This window comes from Camelina sativa, chromosome 3 (assembly GCF_030686135.1).
Source record: "Camelina sativa cultivar CO46 ecotype springtype chromosome 3, ASM3068613v1".
In the NCBI taxonomy this organism is placed as follows: domain Eukaryota; kingdom Viridiplantae; phylum Streptophyta; class Magnoliopsida; order Brassicales; family Brassicaceae; genus Camelina; species Camelina sativa.
In genome coordinates, this window is record NC_141882.1 from 2,783,202 (window position 1) to 2,803,953 (window position 20,752).

At 37.6% G+C, this 20,752-nt stretch overlaps 3 protein-coding genes across 7 annotated transcripts; all 3 read right to left on the reverse strand.

The window, feature by feature from the left end:
- Window positions 1-854: 854 nt before the first annotated feature.
- On the reverse strand, window positions 855-3,912 carry LOC104765536 (scarecrow-like protein 14). The gene is made up of 2 exons (XM_010489264.3): window positions 3,605-3,912; window positions 855-3,498 (listed from the first exon to the last, which is right to left on the reverse strand). The coding sequence occupies exon 2, from the start codon at window positions 3,427-3,429 to the stop codon at window positions 1,129-1,131; it is 2,301 nt and encodes a 766-aa protein (XP_010487566.1). The 5' UTR covers window positions 3,430-3,498; window positions 3,605-3,912; the 3' UTR covers window positions 855-1,128.
- Window positions 3,913-11,959: 8,047 nt separating this feature from the next.
- On the reverse strand, window positions 11,960-15,724 carry LOC104778602 (telomere repeat-binding protein 5-like). Of its 4 annotated transcripts, none has more exons than XM_087508087.1 (11): window positions 15,370-15,696; window positions 14,810-14,953; window positions 14,621-14,708; window positions 13,973-14,557; window positions 13,704-13,868; window positions 13,551-13,616; window positions 13,388-13,467; window positions 13,062-13,303; window positions 12,691-12,957; window positions 12,521-12,584; window positions 11,960-12,428 (listed from the first exon to the last, which is right to left on the reverse strand). In XM_087508087.1, the coding sequence occupies exons 2-11, from the start codon at window positions 14,888-14,890 to the stop codon at window positions 12,249-12,251; spliced, it is 1,818 nt and encodes a 605-aa protein (XP_087364213.1). In that variant the 5' UTR covers window positions 14,891-14,953; window positions 15,370-15,696; the 3' UTR covers window positions 11,960-12,248. The 4 variants fall into 4 exon arrangements, with proteins under 4 accessions (XP_087364213.1, XP_087364214.1, XP_019095062.2 ...); XM_087508088.1 differs by having other exon boundaries at window positions 14,621-14,705; window positions 15,370-15,633; XM_019239517.2 differs by having other exon boundaries at window positions 13,973-14,708; window positions 15,370-15,724.
- A 669-nt stretch (window positions 15,725-16,393) lies between these two features.
- Window positions 16,394-20,444, reverse strand: LOC104765596 (leucine-rich repeat receptor-like serine/threonine-protein kinase At2g14510). Of its 2 annotated transcripts, XM_010489350.2 has the most exons (13): window positions 20,229-20,434; window positions 19,599-20,139; window positions 19,024-19,502; window positions 18,780-18,924; window positions 18,621-18,692; window positions 18,467-18,538; window positions 18,325-18,402; window positions 18,078-18,232; window positions 17,798-17,994; window positions 17,582-17,708; window positions 17,411-17,476; window positions 17,074-17,263; window positions 16,394-16,968 (listed from the first exon to the last, which is right to left on the reverse strand). In XM_010489350.2, the coding sequence occupies exons 1-13, from the start codon at window positions 20,311-20,313 to the stop codon at window positions 16,563-16,565; spliced, it is 2,613 nt and encodes an 870-aa protein (XP_010487652.1). In that variant the 5' UTR covers window positions 20,314-20,434; the 3' UTR covers window positions 16,394-16,562. The 2 variants fall into 2 exon arrangements, 1 of the variants encoding a protein (XP_010487652.1); XR_015594987.1 differs by lacking the exons at window positions 18,078-18,232; window positions 18,325-18,402 and having other exon boundaries at window positions 20,229-20,444.
- Window positions 20,445-20,752: the final 308 nt, after the last annotated feature.

Sequence of the window (20,752 nt, forward strand, 5' to 3'; positions counted from 1 at the left end):
GTTTCATAAATATTATTATTTTTGATGTAAAGTCAAAAGTGTTTCACATAAAAGATATATATATATATATATATATAGATATATTTATTTATTATTTTGATTCCAAAAGTTTCAAGTTGATAAAAAGAAAGAACAAAAAAGTTTCATATGCGAAAACTTGGAGAGCAAGATTAATAAAGGTTCCTGATAGGTGGAGTTGATTATCTGACCAGTACGAATTCATTTTAAAAGTTGCTGATGAATACTTAAGCGATTTGATTGTAATTATTAGATAGAAACACGATAATAAAATACACAATGAACAGGAGAAAGGACTCCTCCAGATCTGATCTCTCTCATTCACAATGTCATTCTGACATATATTTCTGAGATTCTCACCATTCAATATTGTAAACTCGTACATGAAAAATAAAATAAAAATACATTATACAATATCATGTCAGAAAAACTCGAAATTGAAGTGGGTGTCACGTTTGATCTCATTTATTATCCCCTTTTTTCTGTCTCCAAATTAAACTTTTTTAGCGTTACAAAAATTTATTGGAAATAGTAGTGAGGAAAAGTTCATTAGATCAATTATTTTTGTTGTTCTTGTTCAAGCAAATAACTATAAAACTTTTCTTAAAATTCATGTCAATAATTATAAAACTTTAACTAAAAATCATGTCATATACTATTGATTCATTGGAGTTTCCACTTTCCAGGTTTCAAAGTTTGCATTATTTCTGATTATATTGTACTTACATAATTATCTACTTTTCGTTGAGTTTTTGTTCTTTGGTATATATAGTAGTAAGTCATACTGTAGGACATGTCACACTCTGCGAGCCAATAGAATTTTTATAAACAAGACATTGAAAAAAATGTAACATTTCATTATTTATGCAACAAAAGATTACATGAACATATACTGTATAGCAAAAGATCATGCAGTGAGTGTCCAAGAACACGCTACATCTCATATCATATGTTATACTCTTACAAACACGCTATGTCACAAGCATACAACAATACCCTAGTGTCCAAGAACCTAACTCTGAACTTAATCTTACTCGTCTTGGCGAGAGACTATCAACAGAAAAAGCCCTACATAAAACCCTCAGTCGCTTAGGACGCAAGAAACAACACCTATGAAGACGAAGGAACCCAAATAGATGAAGCATACACGATCCTACCTTTCCAACCTTGAAGCAACCAATTACTGTTTTGATCAACATCAAAGTTTTTATCATACCCGTTATCGATTTTCAACTTCAGATTTTGCATCAGTTCCTTCTCAAGCGGAAGCTGTCTAAATCCGGCTCTGATCAACCTCACCTGCCACTGCTTATACGTCTCTGGTCTCTCCACTCTCTCCGTTCCTTCACAAGCCACAACATTAATGATCTCTCTCCCATAAAATTCCTTCTCAAACATCAGCCTCATCTCGTCTTCCCTCGTTAGCTTCGAGTCACACATATCAAACACAGCCGAGTAATGAAACAACGCTTCTCTGAACCTTGTGACAAAGAATGGTGCGTTGTAGTTTCCACTTAGGATCGCAGGGATGAAGACATTTGGGTTTACTTTTCTTATCAGCTTCAAAACCGCATCTCTCGGGCTGTTCACCAGAACGGTCTCATCTAGAAGGTTCTTGAAACGGAACAAAGAGTTTACAGCCACAAACTCTCCTTGTCGAAGCTTCAAGTCTTCAACTTTGATCGTTTCCCATTTCTGAGCAATTGCGTTGTACTCAAACGGAACATTGTGTCGCTGACAGTATCGAGCCAAGCGATGACCAGTCTCCTGAACTCCTTCCGCTGGTCTAAAACCGCGTTGAGGAAGCTCTATACCGGTAATCCGAAGCTTAGGCGAACCACCAGGTCTGAGCGAGAGGCGATGAATCAGCGCAGGCCATTGAAAACCGTAAGATATCCCAAAATCTATTATGTGGATCGTGCTGGCGTTTGCAGTGAAGCGCATCAGGCTATGGTTAGCAAATATGATAGCAGCTTTTTTGAACGGACAGACGGACATGTATGTCTGGTAAGCCTTCAACATGTCTGCTGCAGACGTTTTCTTTGAAGATAAAGCAGTATATATCTGTGTACCTGTCCCAGCTAAGCGTGCTTCAAGACTATTTGCAAAATAATGAGCCAATCTCTCTGACCCGTTGCCTAGAGGCGAAGAATGCTCCCTTATCTGTCTTAGCATTTCGTTGGCGGTTCTACGATCATCCACTGATACAGCTTGTGCACATAACACCAAAAGAGTCCTCAAATCAGCAGTTTCTTTCTTCCCTGAATCGTTACTTAGACTAGTAGTAGCAGTTGATTTCTTCCCACGAATCTTTGCTCCATTTGACTGCACCGCAATTTGCTGTGCCGTCTCAACATTGGCAGGCTCTGCTGGAAACTTCTGGTCAAGAATGCATACAGGTTTCCCAGGGCCACATAACAAGATCTTATCAAACATTTCAGAAAGCTCACTTTCCTCAACATAAACAGCTGATTGCTTGTTACTTCTTTCTTCAACAGAATCCTCATCATCGTCACGCCAATGGCTTTTCTTTCCAGTCAACCTGTTTGGGGGAAGAGCAGAGCTATGATGTTCTGTCTCATCCTTCTTCTCCGTCTTAACAAAAACCTCAGAACCATTTTCCTTGGAACCTGAATTACTCGGGATGTAACTATCCACATCGATAAAGAGCTGAGAAGATTTAGGAAGGAACTTACTCGCTTCCTCCACCCCTCTCTTGAACTGCATAGCCAATTCACTATCTTTAAACATATTAGAAACCAAATCATCGCCAAAACCTGACCTATTACCAACACCACCAACCGTGACACTGTTGGACCTAGAAGTGGACTGGAAAACAAAATTACTCGGCATAGGTGACTGTAACCAAGAAGATCTATTCTCAAAACCATCAACACTCCAGTGTGAATCAGAGGAAGTAGTAGTGGTGGTGCTAGCGTAATCACTAAAGGCACCACCTGAACAAGAACCGTCAGGGCTATCATGAGTCAATTTCTCAGGATGGTCCACAGAAGCAGAGGAAGAAGAAGAAGGGTACTTCTCGCCAAGGGCCTCATAAAGAGATTTCTCAGCAGCTTGAAGAGCCAAGGCGTCATGAAACATACAAGGCTTCTCTTCCATGTCCTCCTCCATAAGAACTTGGCTTATATACTTCAAAACAGAATCAGAGAAATCAGCGTCATCAGATGGGGATGATAACAGATCTCCTCCTGATGCAGCTTTGTTGTTCTGGGGATAAGACTGTGGAGGAGGAGGATCCATGGATGCGAAATTTAAGAAAGGCTCATCTAGATAGAATCCATTGGAAGCAACTAAACCTAAGGTGGTATCGTTGGAGGCAGGCAAATCAAACTCGCTAGTGAAATCGAACTGGTCCATGGATCCAGGGAATCCATCCGGATATGAACCCATGGATCGAAAAATAAAAACCCCAAATCCAGAGTCGTTAAAAATCAAGTAAAGGTCGAAACTTTATTAAACCTGATAAAAAAATATCACCAAAAACAGAGCAGTGAAGATCAGAGAAGAGAAGAGAGGAGAGGAGAACAAAAAAAAGGAGGGAGATAAGAGAGAGAAGTGAGCATACCTCTTCGTGGGTAAAGCAGATTAAGCGGATTCGGCAACAAGATGACAAGGAAGGCAAAGCCTTGAGTAAGAAAGAGGAATAAGGTCTGTGTACGTGTTGTGGTGTAGAGAGAGAGCGAGAGAGAGCGAGAGAGATAAGAACTAATTATAATTGTTTTATTACTTGAATGATAAAAGATAATGAAAATAAAAGAATATGCCTTAGTGTTTTTAATTTCCTCGTTTAATTTAATAGTCTGAAAGGAATCTATCCAATTCCGGACAATAGTATTTGAGTATTTGTTATGAATATAGAGTTTAGGGATAAAGCTTTTGTTATTTTTATTGATCAAACTCGAGGTTTACATGTTTATATATAGTATAATACAAGGTCAAAACTAAGACCGACGTAAGACTAGTGCATTGCCGAGAAGGCCATCGGCCGATGGGCCGATAGTACATGGGCCGTAAGGCCAAGGACATAAGGACATTATATGGGCCGGTCCGTACGTAGTCCACTAAGCGTTTTACAACACTCCCCCTTGGACGAGACGACCGTATCTATGTTGGATGGAATCGATGCAATGTGCTTAGGGGATGCTGTCTCATTAAAACCTTACCAGGAAAACCCAATGGGACAAAACCTTGGTGAAGGAAAAAGAGTACAGCACATATTGCTCCCCCTGTTCCAAACATCACTCCAAGTCCCTAAGCCTCTGCATTCCAATCTGATGCGCGAGCTTCCTGAACGTTGTAGTCGGTAGCGATTTGGTGAAGAGGTCGGCGGAATTGTCACATGACTGTACTTGCACCACTTGAACTTCTCCGGCCTTTTGTAGTTCATGTGTGAAGAAGAATTTCGGCAGTATGTGCTTCGTCTGATCTCCCTTGATGTAACCTTCCTTGAGTTGTGCAATGCAAGTCGTATTGTCCTCATAGATTACGGTTGCTTCCTTGTTGTCCTCCAATCCGCTATCGGTCCAAATATGCTGTGTCATGGACCGCAACCAAACACACTCACGGCTGGCTTCATGTATGGCTAGAATCTCCGCGTGATTTGACGATGTGGCCACAAGAGTTTGTTTCATGGAACGCCAAGAGATTGCCGTACCACCGTGCGTAAACACATAACCTGTTTGTGACTTACCATTGTGTGGATCGGATAGATAACCTGCATCAGCAAAACCAACTAAACCATCTTTGTTATGGTTAGTATAAAATAAACCAAAATCAACCGTCCCTTGCAGGTAACGTAGGACGTATTTAACACCGTTCTAGTGCCTTATAGTCGGACAAGAACTATATCTTGCTAGGAGGTTCACGGCAAAACATATGTCCGGTCTAGTGTGACTAGCCAAGAACATTAACGCTCATGTAGCACTGAGGTAAGGCATTTCAGGTCCAAGAACTTCTTCATTGGCCTTCTTTGGACCAAATGGATCTTTATCCAAATCTAAGCTTCTAACAACCATTGGGCTAGTCAATGGGTGAGCTTGGTCCATTTTAAACCTCTTGAGTACTTTTTCAGTATATGCCTTTTGATGCACAAGGATTCCATTATTACTGTACTCAAGTTGCAATCCCAAACAGAATCTTGTCTTGCCTAGGTCTTTCATCTCAAATTCCTTCTTGAGGTATTCTACTGTTTGGGCGATTTCCCCAGAGGTACCAAGGATGTTTAAATCATCCACATAGACTGCTATTATCACAAATCCTTTGTTTGCAAACTTCTTTATAAATATACATGGACTGATTGGGTCGTTCTTGTAGCCTTTCTTTGCCAAATAATCACTTAAGCGATTATACCACATTCGACCACTCTGTTTCAGTCCATAAAGCGATTTGTCTAGCCTTATGCAGTACTGTTCTCGAGAACCATTCTTTGCTTTAAGTTCAATACCCTCTGGTAATCTCATATAGATTTCATTATCCAGTGGACCGTATAAGTACGCAGTTACAACATCCATTAACCGCAAATCAAGTTTTCTTTGATGGCCAAACTTATTAGGTACCGAAATGTTGTTGCATCCATCACAGGGGAGTATGTCTCCTCATAATCTATGCCAGGTCTTTGAGAGAATCCTTGTGCTACAAGCCGTGCTTTGTATCTCACGATTTCATTCTTCTCATTTCTTTTTCTTACAAAGACCCACTTATGTCCAACTGGTTTAATTTCAGGTGTTATCCTTAAGATCGGACCAAACACACTTCTCTTCTTTAACGAGTTTAACTCCACATCAATAGCTTCTTTCCATTTAAGCCAATCTTTGCTTTGAGTGCACTCTAATATGGATGTGGGTTCTAGATCCTCATTTATGTCAAGTGCTACCTTGTATGCAAATATATCATCGATGTCGACATCTCTACGGTTCCATTTAATTCCAGACATTATATAATTGATTGATATTTCATTATTATCAACACCTATAGGACCTTGAAGTTCAGCGTCCTGAACTCCATTCGGCTCCTTAGGATTTGCCGCGGCAATGTCTGCATTTTCTATAATTCCCTGAACCTCGGTCTGTTTTGCACCTTTAGACTTTCGAGGGTTCTTATCTTTGGAACCTAATGGTCTACCTCGTTTCAAACGGGCTTTAGACTCTGTAGCAACTTGATTATTGTGTTCCTTTTGAACATCAATACGTACTGGTGTATTGCAAGCTGGTATGTACGATTTTGTTATTCTATTTGGGTCAACAAAGGAATCTGGCAATTGATTAGCTAGCTTTTGCAAATGTATAATCTTTTGAACCTCTGCATCACATGCTAGAGTTCGAGGATCTTGCCAATTTAAGGATGTTTGATTCCAAGTAAGTTCTTTGACCAGCTTGCTAATCTCACCACCCATTACAGGGAATTCGGACTCAACGAATTGACAGTCCGCGTACCTGGCCTTAAATAAATCTCTTGTGGTTGGCTCAAGGTACTTTATGATGGTGGGAGATTCATATCCAACGTATATTCCCATCCTCCTTTGAGGTCCCATCTTAGTCCTCTGTGGTGGAGCAATCAGTACATAAACGGCACAACCGAATATCTTTAGATGGGACAAGTTTGGCTCATGATCCTTTAATAGTTGGGATGGTGAATATTTGTGTTCACTAGATGGCCTGATGCGTATGAGTTCTGCTGCATGTAATACTGCGTGTCCCCAAGCCGACACAGGAAGCTTCGATCTCATTAACAATGGTCGAGCTATTAATTGTATTCGTTTAATGAAGGATTCAGCTAATCCGTTTTGTGTATGGACATGTGCCACGGGATGTTCCACACTCACCCCCATGGACATACAGAAATCATTAAACGCTTGGGATGTGAATTCACCAGCATTATCTAGACGTATAGTCTTAAGTGAAAAATCTGGAAAATGTGCTCTTAGCCTTATAATTTGAGCTAACATTCTAGCATATGCTAGGTTTCTTGTGGATAACAAGCAAACGTGTGACCATCTGGTTGATGCATCTATCATCACCATAAAATATCGAAATGTCCCACAAGATGGGTGTATTGGTCCACATATATCACCTTGTATCCTTTCCAGAAAATTTAAAGTCTCTTTATGGACTTTGGCTGGTGAAGGCCGTATAATAAGTTTCCCTTGTGCACATGCTACACACGTGAGATTTTTAGGGATAACTTTCCTTTCTATAAGGTTGTGCCCATTCGAACTCTTAATTAGTTTACGCATCATGTTCGAACCCGGATGGCCTAGCCGGTCATGCCATAGAGTGAACTGTTCGTTGAATATTCTGTGCTTTGCCATGTTAGCCTCTATCATGTTGATTCTAGCATGGTATAGACCAGTGGCTAGTGCAGGTATAGTCTCTAGGACCTTCTTTTGTGCATTTACATTTTCTGTAATGTATAAGAACTCTTTAGTTCCTTCACCCTTGGTTTCAACATGATAACCATTTTGTCTTATATCTTTAAAGCTCAATAAGTTTCTCTTAGAGCTGGGTGAGTACAGGGCATCACTTAGTTCAATGTGTGTGCCATTAGGCAACAAAATGTGAGCCTGGCCGTAGCCATCTATTAAATTTGCTATACCCGCAATTGTACTAACATTGGCATTTTTCATGGTGAGGTTGATAAAATATCTTTTATCTTTTAATATGGTGTGGCTGGATCCACTGTCCACCACTAGCTCACTCATATCCTCATCCATTTCTATATAAAACAACATTTTTGTGTTGTAATGTAATAAGGCAATAAAATAAAATTCTTAAATTTAAACCAAATCAATCATCCAATACATAAAATAAATAAAAGCATAGAATTAAACCAAAAATAAAACCGAAAATTTATTCATCATCTTTGAAACAATCGGAAGTCTCTAGCAGGTCATTATTCTCATGATCGAAGTCTCCTTCATCATCAAGATGCACAAGATTAGCTTCTGGATTTTTCTTCAAGATTTCTTGGTATGCATCAATAAGGTGTTTGGGAGTCCTGCAGTTCTTTGCCCAGTGGTTTGACATACCACATCGGTGACAAACCGATTTTGCCTTGGTTTGTGGCTTAAACGGCCCGCGGCCCTTATTACCACGTCCGCGGCCGGCTTGGCCTCCACGACCGCTACGTCCTCTGCCACCACGGCCACGACCATAGTGTCTTTCTCTGTGGACGTAGTTGGTCTCTCTAGGCTCTCTAAGCTCGTTAGGCACTGCAGCACTATCCTGTCCCAAATCAACTTTGTGTGCTTCCGGTAATGGGGCTGTACCGGGAGGTCTTATGGCACTATTCATCAGCAACAGTTCGTTATTCTGCTCAGCTAGCAGTAAACACTCATTTAGTTCCCCATAGTCCGCAAACTTCGTTTATCGGTACTGTTGCTGGAGGACGATATTGTTAGGACTAAAGGTAGACAATGTCTTATCCAATAGCTCCTTTTCCGTCACTACCGTACCGCACAGCCTAAGGACCGAGACAATCCTAAAAAGCTCGGAGTTATACTCATCCACGGATTTGTAATCCTGGATCCTTAGGTGTTTCCAATCGTACTCGGCCTTTGGAAGGAGCACCGTCTTTTGGTGCCCGTAACGGCGTTTAAGCTGTGTCCAAAGGGCGAGAGGATCTTCTATGAATAGGTATTGGTTTTTGAGACTCTCAACAATGTGGTGATGCATGTGCTGGATACACTTATTCTTTTGCTTGTCCGTGCATGTGGAATCCTCTTCAATGCATTCGAACAAGTCTTTTGACTTCAAGTTGATCTTGGTGTTCATTGCCCATAGCAAGTAGTTATCACCAGAAGCATTCAGTATTGGATAGTCTAGGCTCTTAAGGCTTGCCATCTGCATAAACAGAAGTAGACATCCGAATGTTAGCATGCGATATTTAAGATCGAACCATGCACTTGATTAATAGGACATGCGGTATTTGAGACCGTACCATGCCTTGGGCCATGCGGTATTTGAGACCGAAACATGCTTGCCACTTTATGGTTTTATGGTTTAAATTCATGCATGCAAAGCAACAAAAACAAATATGCTAATGCATGCAACAATTCTAGATAGGATTTCCTTTTTCTCTTAAGATTTTCGATAACCACTAAATTAAATTTAGAAGTTTATATTAATTATATTTTAATTCCAATTTCATTGTTTTAGCTTTATAGAAATTTAACATAACTTTTAATAACAAACAAAATGTAATCCTAGAACACAAGATTAAATTATGCAGCCGATTATACAATCCTAAGCAAATTCGATTATGATCATGATGCATGAACAATCCAAGTTATTAAATTTCCTAGAACAGCTTTGAACAAATTCTATCTTATGATTTAACAAAACAATTCTAGGTTCTTATCCAACATAACAAATCAAGCAATTTCAAACAATCAAAACCGATTTTAAACTTGATAGAGTTATGGTGCAATTCTCAATCAATCTAACAATCCTAACAACCGATTTTAAGTTTTAGGTTTTAAGGAAATTAAAGCTTTGTTAGATCGTGTACTTGGATGTTTTAGGGTTCATTAGTTTTAAGGTTCAAATTCGATTATAGGGTTTTAAGAGGGTTTCGAATTCTGTTTACCTTAACACCAATAGGTTCTGACCGGTATTGATCTGGGAGCTAAAGACCTCAGATATCTCACGAACCTCGAACCTCGAACAGCTTCCACGAACCACGAACTGCTTCCCACAAACAGCTCCTTGTACCGCACGTACTTGAAACTCACCCCTGATCCGCGTACCACGAACCTCGATCAAGTTTGTATGTAACTTGATCACGAGCTAAGGATGCTCGTGAATCAACAAAAGAACTTCGAGATAATAGAGGTAGATCTCGGAGGAGAAGAAGAAGAAGAACGGTTTAGGGTTTTGGAAGAGAAGGATGAAAGCGGCGGCTGCCTTAGGGTTTTAGGGTTTTTAGGTGGTAGGAGTCTATCGTGCTGATAACGTGTTATGAATATAGAGTTTAGGGATAAAGCTCTTGTTATTCTTATTGATCAAACTCGAGGTTTACATGTTTATATATAGTACAATACAAGGCCAAAGCTAAGACCGACGTAAGACTAGGGCATTGCCGAGAAGGCCATCGGCCGATGGGCCGATAGTACATGGGCCGTAAGGCCAAGGACATAAGGACAATATATGGGCCGGTCCGTACGTAGTCCACTAAGCGTTTTACAACAGTATTTTGTTTTTTTACTATTATTACGAACAGATTTTTTATTTTTATTTTTATGAAATAAAAATTTAATTATATTATCTTGCTGAAAACTATATTTCTTAATTTTAAAAATTAGTAAATAAATCGCTTTTTTTTTCTTTTCTATTTGGTGTGGTGATACAAGAATGAAATATTGTATATTGCTTTATTTTAAGTTTTTTTAACTATTAAACAAAGAAAATAGCTAAAACTATACAAGTCATTAATTATATTTATATGGATAACATACCACCCACAGAAGAAGCTAATTTCAATCAATCAATATCGTCATACAATTCATCCTTCGATTTAGGCCAAGCCCCTACATGCAAAACTAATCATTCTACTTTTCTTCCCAATTCTTACTCACTGTTCTTTTTGGTTGACCTGTTTTATGTCGAAGACTAAATAATTAATTTCTATCATAAAACTCATTGTCTTACTTTTTCCTTAAACATCTTTTAATTTTAAGGGTATGCCGGAGAAAAAGTTTAGCGTAACAAAGCAAAGGACAAAAAAAAAAAAGGAAACTTTGAAGCAAAGAAAGGGATAGCCCACAAACTAGTCGAGTCGATGACTACGAAGCCAGAAAGATCCGTCTCTTGGGATGTATGATTGGATGACGGCCTTCGTTTGTGACAAACTTCTATAGAGAGCACTACTGTGTGTTGTTGCTTTCTATTTATTGATGGTTTCACAAATCTTGCAACTTACTGAAAGACATAAATCTTTCTATTTATTATAATAATGGCTAATCATAATTGAACAACTTCGACAACAAAGATTCTGTGACAATACTACTAGCTACTGTATGAAGTTGGAAATGCCAATTTTTAAAACATCATTTAAAGATAAGACCAAAAAAAAAGATAAAATAGTTGATATTCTAAACTTGTTTCCACTTGAATATAATTAGATTTTCCTAATTCCTCACGTCTTTTAAATTTGATCAAAGTTCAAAAAAATCCTTTATTTGTAGCAATTGTATATACTTTCTAAAAAAATCTAGAGATTTCAACTTTTGAACTCCCATCATCGCTCCTTAATATCATGATTTTTAGTTTTTCATTAATTGCTCTCTTTACTTTCGCATGCCAATTATAAAACATTGGCCTAATCCTAGCCACATGCATGAACACAACCAAACAAAAAAAAAATAAAACACTTTTTTCTACCCGCATAACAACGATGCTAGCAAAAAACATAAGACTCACATATAGGTGTCGACTTTTGATAAGGATATGAAATAAGGAAAGTGACATCTCCAATTATTTCTCTCCATTCACCGATAAGATCCTAAAGAATCTTCCACCATATACTCTCTTTCTCTGTAAGTTTTCAAAAAAGTGTGTTTAGGCATTGAGAAAAGTCCCATATAGCTACTACCACAAAAGGGCAAAGTGGATAATTATTGGTACGTATGTTTTGTTCCATTTTCTCTTATCAACTCGACCTATTTTTGTCACGGAATCTTGTCTCAAGGCCCCATGTGCGTATCACAGAGCTAAGTTCTTGGTGATTTCTACATCATACATATTATAACAACTTTTTCTTATATTTTTTTTTATTAATCAACAAGTTTCAAATTTAGATAATTTTTGGTGATATAGATACGAGCGATTTGCTGACAAACTCATAAATACGAATACTTGCGAGACACTCTTTGGGTGGATTCTTCAAACACAATACACCACAAATATCTCAATTTTGCAAAGGCAACAAAAGAAAGAAACCCTCTTATTATAACAACGCTCTGTGAAAATTACATCAGACTTCACATATCTTCATCTCTATATATTTTCTTCTTCTTCATCACAATCCATTCCTCTTTTTTTTTTTTTTTTTTTTTTTTTTTTTTTTTTTTTTTTAACATTGAATCTCCTGAAATACATGACATAACAAACAAACAAACAAACAAAAAAGTATATATATATGAAAGAAAAAAATTCCAGGTTCATCCTGCTATAACGTTCATTTTCACGTTGCAAAGATAAAATTTGTCCCCGGGTCTATAGACCAAGACTGGTCTCGAGTTTCTGGGGTCCCTCTAGCAATAGGTGTTTCCCCTGTTGCTGGGACCAGTAGGCATGAGCCGTTAGTACCCTGTCTAAGAGCTCCTGTGGAACTGGCTCACCTCTCCTTTGTTGCGGCGATATTCTTGCTGTGTGCACCAGCGTCTTCCATTTGTCCTATTATTCACATCAAACCTCAAATTACTTCTTGCACAACCAACTTAGCTAGACCTCATTACTGAGTTGTAAAAGGAGAGGTTTTTCTTTACCTTCAAGTCAACGTAAGTCCGGTGCTTAGCATTATCAAAAGCTCGCAACTTTACATCACGCCACCTGCATATAGATGTAATTAAGCCCAGCAATTTTAGAATTATCGTGGACCAATCACTGATGGAAATTAAGTCTTCTACTTTGGTGAACATAAAAAAGTTTTAGTTACCTTCCAGTCCCAAGTCTCTCCACAGCTTGAACTAGGGCCTCTACTTCTGCAACAGAGAAAGGTCGACGGATTCTGCGCTGCGCCACCTCAGATCGCTTGGTTTTCCGAGGTGGGACTACGGTCAAAGCCTGAACATGCAGAGGACGGACTGGAATCAAGGCTCTGGAGTATATGGTTTTAGCCCTATTTGGTGCTGAGGGTTTCGAGTCAAGGTCACTTTCTACAGAATTACTCGGTTTAGCATGCTTCCCCGGTGATGGGAGACACCTAGAATGACAAACATGTTCCATAAAACATTAGCAACATAATTATTTTCTACACCAAAGACAAAATAGAAGTAAACATTGATCTCTGGAGGGAGTGATACTGACCTTGTTAAAGTGTGAGGTACATTACAGGGACGAACATAGTCAGAATCTTCAGGAGGTAGCGGTTTAGTGGATTGTGGAGGATTGGGCTCAAGACAAAACCCTAGAGTATCCGAAAGAGTGTCTAGAGAGATTCCACTCTGAAGCAGCATTTTGCTGTCGTCTCTAACTTTTTTCCCATGAACAAGAACACCTATGCGTAATTCACCTCCAAGTATCGAGGTCAAAGCTTCCAAGACTGTCCTCTAGAGAAGAGGAAGTAATTTTTTCATCATTATCCATAAACATGAATGAGCCTTTTCAGAAAATTCTAAGTCAAAGATCCAAACCTTTAGTGAACCAACAGTTGCAGTCTCTGGGATTTCAATGAAAAGTTCAGGAACTCTAAATGACTTGATTCCAAGTTTCACTAAGCACAGCAAAGAAAATATGAACAGAGTTAATACAAAACTCATGTGATAGAAACAGGAAAAGCTTCATAGAAACATTTACCGTGAGAATCTCTTGACTGCAACGCTGGCTGCTTCTGACAAGCTATGGATGAAAGAAAACCTGAAACTGCAGAAAACAAATTAAGCTCAGAGTTGATCATTGTATCATCATAACGTGCTTTTGACGTTTAAATGACTAGCTTTTTGGTAATACCCTTTCGAGGTGAACCAGAAAGGCCTTCAGTTTTAGCAGTTTCTTCGGATTGTGATGCTGTATAACCGTCAAAGTATCTTCTTTTTTTAATAGGATAGTTTCTCTCTAATCTTTGGCTTTTGAGACAATGTTTCTTGCTGTAGTAACCATGCTTCATGTCCAAGTCTAAACATTTTCATGGATAACCCATAAGTACTAAAACCATAACATCTTTAAAAGAACATATAACTACTAGCTAGGCCACAAATGGTCCATATATCTATGTTCACCTGAATTAGTTACCGTAGTATCTCTCGGCTTTGGAGAGTCTTTACAATACTTTGAAGCAAAAACTTTTCTTATTCTTCTATCTCCGATACGCAGAGTTGACCTAAATGATTTTGTTCTGTAACGAGCTGACAAGTTTTCGCCATCATCATCATTTTCCTTACCAAGTAAATCTATATCATCAGAGCATACTGAAGGATTTTGGGGAATTGGTTTCCTTAATCCACTACCTATATGATCCTCATCCTTGGCTACAACGTTTCTCGATAACTTTGCTTCAAAGTTTAGCCCACCAAGCATTGATTTCTTATCATTACACTCTGACCTATAGCAATGATCACTATTGTTGTCGATCTTGGTGTCCTCATAGGCCAATTCTTGAGTTTCAAACTTCTCTGAAGAATCAGAAGTTACACCAGAAGAAGATCCAAAGTGGAACTCTGTAAGGGGACCTGGAGATCTATTAAAACTTTGAATTTCATGAGATTTTGGAAGGATCTCAGAGACAAAGAAACTTCTTTCAGCAATATTATTAGTAGTCTCTTCTTCCACTGTTGTGTCGCGGCCGTTAAGCGGTTCCGTCTTAACTGCACAGTGAACATCATTATTACCGGATGATGCGTTGTTACTTGAGGAAGAAGAATTCCCACCTTCAAGAAGCAGTTTGCCAGCTACTGCAGCCAACAAATCGAACGAAGATATTTGATGGTTTTCGCTTTTCTTCTTGAAAGCACTCTTCTAGCAAAAACAGACAAGACACAAAAACATACATATCATAGGTTGGAACATGAAATTAGAAACAAAAAAACAAACAAGTTAAAAGAAATCTATTTAGTTACTCTTGGTGATCTGGCAGCTCGAGGTGTGTGAGGCACCTCATAGCCGTTGAATCCATAATCAAGCCTCTTTTGCAACACCATGATTCGAAGAACATTTCAGACTTTCAGCAAAATGAAGGCATCCTCACGGATGTTACAAGATCCCTGAAGTAAAACAAATCATGTTAACGAGTTCCAACAATGTATTAGAATTTTTCCAACAGATCCATATATCTTGTGTATATATCCATATTCGGAGATATCTTTTCCTTTTGTTAAACCTCTCACTAGAACCCAAGAATTTTCTACTTGCCAAGATCTTTTTAAAGCCTCACTTGATTAATGATAACGTAAAGAAAGAAACAAAAAAAAAAAAACAGAGCAAAATCTCACACATGAATGAATACCTAATAACCAAGTGAAACTCTTCTAACCCTGAAACTAGGTTTTCATGGAAACCAAACGCAGTCTCTCGTTCTTAGGAAACCACATTACAACATTGTTAAATAAAAACCCTTTCTTTTATTCGAATCACCGCAATTTTAATAGCAGATCCAAGAAAACATTCAAAAATTTCTCACCTTTTTCCTGCAGGCAAATGCACGACACGATAAGAGAAACAAGATAAGAATCAACAGACTGAAACCAAAATGTTTTTTATTTTCTCATCAACACATTTTTTTTCTTTTTTTACTGGAAAACGAAAGAGAAAAAAAAAGTTTCTGTTTTTATTTTAAATTTTTTTGTGGGTGGAAAATGGAAAAACCCGACAAAGAAACTACGGGAAGGAGAAGGAGAAGGGCTTAAACCCCGTTGGTCTTATACGAGTAACACCGGACGGACGTGTGAGAGAAAGAAAGAAGAAGAGCGAATAACCGGCTATAACCAGTAAAACCCCCCCACCCCCTGAAGACCTGTTCTTCTTCTCCCCTTCTTGGGTCACCCATCACTGTCTCACGCTACCTCCTCTTCGTTCGGACACGTGCTCTCTCTGTCGGATCGTGCGCTTTTTTTTTTACCACACACAGACTTCTACAAAAACGTTGAGTCACATATGCCATGTAACCTTTTTTTTTTCCTTTTTTTTTTCAAGTCCAAGCCATGCCATTCTCTTTTTCCCCTTTTTTTTTATTGTCTTTTTCAGTTTATTGTATATTTTTATAAGAAAATATCATTTTGATAATTTTATTTTCATAGAGTAAAAAAAAAAACTGAATAGAATATTCAAGTGTTAGGTTAAACAAATGTTCATGCTCAATAAAATTTTATATATCAGAGGAGAAAATCTATTTACGTAAAGAGTACATTTTTCTTAATTTTACTCATATTCATCCGCACCAATATCGGAATTGAGGATTAAATTTACTTTAAAATAATTAAATCAAAACTATTAATGAGAATTCTGGCACACCGAGGCTACATTTTTGGTATATGGTCCAACTTATCCATAACTATTGTCGGAACGGTACAAAATGTTGCCTGGTCGTCTTATTAGTCTTTCTTATAACCATATTTACGCAAATATATATATACTCAAGCGATATACAAAAGATACTCTTCGGTCCAATAGATATTTTCGTACAACATTTACATGGTCGACGGACAGAGCATCCACAAAACAATTATTATAAATTTATGAAACTAATTCAAATAGGAATATATAGATGAAAAGATTCCGTAGCGTGAGACGAAGTTTTTCAACATTCCAGACTTTAATACAACCTGTGGATCGGAGAGTATATTTTCAAATAGAAATATATAGTAGATGAAAAGATTAACGGGCTGAAGGAGTATCACTGATGAAAGTTATGCTATGCCCCGTTGACTTAGTTGAATTTTCATCTTGGCTCCTTCTCTTACTTAGGTTATATATTTCCAAACACTCATTTAACTCATGAGCAACCCGAGTCATGTTTGGTCTTTGTGTGGAAGAAGGGTTAATGCATGCCATTGCTAATTCAAGAGCTTTCCAAGATGAACCTGTGTCATAATCTCCATGGAGATTCGGATCCATAATACTTTGAATATCACCAGTTGCAAGCATAGACTTGGCCCATTCTACTATGTAAGACTTTTCACGGGATTGTTCAATCACCTGTTGGCCTGTGATAATTTCCAGTAACACAATCCCAAAGCTATAAACATCACTCTTCTCTGTTAACCAATTCTTTTGATAATATCTGCAAGAAAAGTACTTAACTAAGATGTTTGTATTTTGTTTTCACTAAGCACATAAAAAAAGCAGACATTTATAAGACTAAAATGTGATGTGAACTATAACTTACTCAGGATCAAGATATCCAAGAGTTCCAGCTACATTTGTTGATACGTGAGTGTTACTCCCCACTAGAAAAGATCTGGAAAGTCCGAAGTCGGCGAGTTTCGCTTCAAACTGTTGACCTAACAATATATTGGTACTTTTCACATCTCTATGAACCATTGGTGGCTTACATCCAATATGCAAATACTCAATTCCTAGTACATAGAAAACCTTCATATGTTAATTAACTATCATATAAATGAATTTCAAAAGAAATAAGAATATAGTATGTACGTATATATATTGTCTTAAAAAAAAAAAGAAGGAAATATAACAATAGGAACTAAAACATTTCTACAAACCTAGCGCAGACTCGATAGCTATCTTGAGTCTACTCGACCAGTTCAAAATAGAACCCACACGTTTTCCTGCCAAAAATCATCATATGGTTAAAAATAATTAGAAGGTTTAGAAAACCTTTGGTTCTTGGAAAAGGTAACTCAAAAACTGGTTATCATACTCTAATAGTCTACCTGAGAGATGTTCCTTTAAGTTCCCATTTTCCATGAACTCGTAGATGAGAGCCAAGCCATTTCCTTCATCAGAATATCCGATGAGGCTTACTAAATTCACGTGGTGAACTCTTAGCAGTAGTTCGACCTAACATTATTTAACGATATGAAAGGGTATATTTCGTGACCTCATGATTGTCTTAAAATCTCTTGGATATTAGTAATGTAACTAAGTACCTCTGTTTTGAATTCCTTGTAGCCTTGAGTTGATGACTGAGAGAGAACTTTAACGGCTACTTGTTCATTGTTTAGAAAACCATGACAAACAACACCAAAGCCTCCTTTACCGAGAACAACTTGAAAGTTATTAGTCATTTCCTTGACCTCTGAATATGTATATCTTCTATTTTTCATTTCGAGTGATGGGCGCCTAACTGCAGAAAATAATTTGACATGGATTCATGAGAGTTAATACTTTTGATATGGATTAATCTATATAAATGTTTTTTCTTTCCACCTTTGCAAGTTGATGGCTTTCTTTTTCTGTAAATAAATATGAGAACAACCACAAATATGATAACAGCCACAAACAAAAGAGACACAACAATCGGCACGACAGGGGATCTAGATCTTGGTTCGCTTGACCCACGTTGATTTACATTTGCATCAACACTAGAGAATGAATACGTTATTGATCAATAAATAAACCATAAAACGAGAGTGAATAATAAATCCTATGAGATCATCGCAAAACAGAGTCTTACGATAGCTTTAATCCATCCTTTTCTCTATCGAGAAGGGCTTGAGGAACAGAGCCACTAAGATTGTTTCCTCTTAAGTTTCTGTGGACGTGGAGAGATCATTAGAAACTAATATAGACAACACAATGAGATTTAGATAACTTACATGACCAACAACGATTTCATCTTGGCTAGAAATTCCGGCACTTCTCCAGTCAAGTTGTTATTCGATAAATCCCTAAAATTATATTTTCAAGAGATAAACGTTAAACCAATCCAACAATTTTTATTTTATTTTATTCAATCATGCAGAGACGTACAATTCTCGAAGCTGACTTAGATTCTGTATGCTAGCCGGTATAACTCCAGTTAATCCACTTGAAGACAGATCTCTGTATGCATATGACCGGAGACATAATCACATAAAAAGATACATTTAAATTGATAACAACAGTTTTGTTTTAAATTAATGTTCTTACAATGCTATGATTCTTGGTGGTGTGGAGATATCAATAACGTTGCAGCTTAAACCAACCCACGAGAATTTCTTAGGAACACATGGATCTCCCTGCCAGCTGATTCTACTCAATTTATAAGTAGTTTGGATGTTCTTTATGGCAATGACTAACCATAGTACAAAAAAAGACCATGAATTAAAAATGTGAAAAGACATATAAAATCCGTCTACTTATATTCACAAAATTAAAATACATGGTTACATACCATCATCTGTACTCGTCTCTGATTGTGGAAAATGTATGATGCTAAAAATCTCTAAAGCATTTATTAGGGGTGGTAGAGTAGATTTGGGCGTTTTTGATAGCTGCACACGACATACCCCTCCCTCGCATTTCAGCGGAACAGTGTTGAATAAAGTCTGTGCTTCAAACTTCATAGGACTATAAGAATCAAAATCAACTTTTCCATTTGCTACAATTTTGAATTCCCTAGTTTCATTGGCCTGCACTTGTTGAATTTCGGCGAAGTAAAGGTAACCGTACATTTCGTCATCAGAGGTTTCCAAATCCCAGATAATGGTCAATGGCTCACTGGCATTAGTCGGTATGGCGGCGGTCGAAATAACATCACGTGGGGGTGCATAGCCATGGGAAGAATCCGTAACGTTGAGGGTTGTGTTTATTTGAGTCCACTCCGGTTGTAAATATGGAAGCCAAATACGATCATACACATCTTTCGGATAACTGCCAGTATCACTAATTAACTTTTATATCAAGAAACCTAAAAAAAAATACAAGTATATGGAAGTAAAGCAGCCTATATTATAAAATATCACATACCTTATAATTTTTTCTGAAGTGGTGAAATAGAGGTGAGCTATAGTCTTCAAGGAACCTGTTTGAGCACTATAAGTATCATACGGCAAGGGTCTTAACTCTATGGACGATATCAGTGGTGTGCTTGTCCCTGTCTTAACAACACATAAATCTAAACTGTTAGACCTTGTAATGTGAATGATCTCCTCAGTCGCACCTAAACCCGATTTTCCAAGATCTAAAGATGTCCAAATATTGGGACCAAGATATAGGTCGAATCTTGGAGGATTATTAAGACCGTCGTAGTTGCCATATACAAACACGGTCCTGATTAGATAGTTCGTGTCTTGCTTGGTACTCAGACTATAGCAATTTCTTATTCCATCCGGGAAGTATCTTAAAACCCTGTTTGGCTTCGAGATAAATTCTATGTCTGAGTTATTTTGGATATGACCGGTTTTTCCTCCGCGGATGAAATTGGCATCAGATATGTATGTTAAATTGGTGAATTTTTCGTTATAAGGTGATTCGTTAGAAGGTAATCCACAATCCAAACTGATGAATCCTGGTAAAGCCGGATAGGTAAATATCGGAAAAAACTTTTTTCATATATTAGAAAAATTCAAGAAAAAGTGAAAGACAAATAAAGAATACCTTGTTGATTTTGAGACTTAACAAGATGTATAATAATGGAGAAAGTGGCATAATCAAGTAACAGACGTTTGTTGCAAATCTCCATTCTCGACTACTTCTTAAGTTTCAACCAAACGAAAACTTAACAACGTAACAACGAAAAAGTAGTACTCTCGAAACATTATAGAGTCATATGTATCTTTTTATTTTGTGTACATCCTATATATGAATATTTCTACTAGTGATCATTCTTTAAGCACTGCCAAGTAAAAAGTTGGCAATGTCAACTTATGGAAACGTCACCTGCAAATAGGAAACGATCTAATGTATTTTTCTAATACATAAATGACGTAAAAGACTATTAGTCTAAGATGGAACGAGTAATTTCTAGGAAGCTTGACATGAATGTTTGAGATCAATGATCAATGTGGCATTCTCAAATTCAAAAAGCCAAACGTCTGTTATAAAAAATATGCAACCATGCTATGTCGGAATATATTATATAATTATCACACTTAGGCCGGTTAAATCAAGTGTTTGATATT

Coding starts and splice junctions, on each gene's coding strand:
- LOC104765536 (XM_010489264.3), bottom strand. CDS start 3,429: ATGGGTTCATATCCGGATGGATTCCCTGGATCCATGGACCAGTTCGAT.
- LOC104778602 (XM_019239517.2), bottom strand. CDS start 14,890: ATGGTGTTGCAAAAGAGGCTTGATTATGGATTCAACGGCTATGAGGTG. Junction 12,958..13,061: donor GTACCTCACACTTTAACAAG/GTCAGTATCACT, acceptor TTGTCATTCTAG/GTGTCTCCCATCACCGGGGA. Junction 12,585..12,690: donor GAGAGACTTGGGACTGGAAG/GTAACTAAAACT, acceptor ATCTATATGCAG/GTGGCGTGATGTAAAGTTGC.
- LOC104765596 (XM_010489350.2), bottom strand. CDS start 20,313: ATGGAGATTTGCAACAAACGTCTGTTACTTGATTATGCCACTTTCTCC. Junction 19,503..19,598: donor ACTTCAGAAAAAATTATAAG/GTATGTGATATT, acceptor TGATACTGGCAG/TTATCCGAAAGATGTGTATG. Junction 18,925..19,023: donor AGAGACGAGTACAGATGATG/GTATGTAACCAT, acceptor TACTATGGTTAG/TCATTGCCATAAAGAACATC.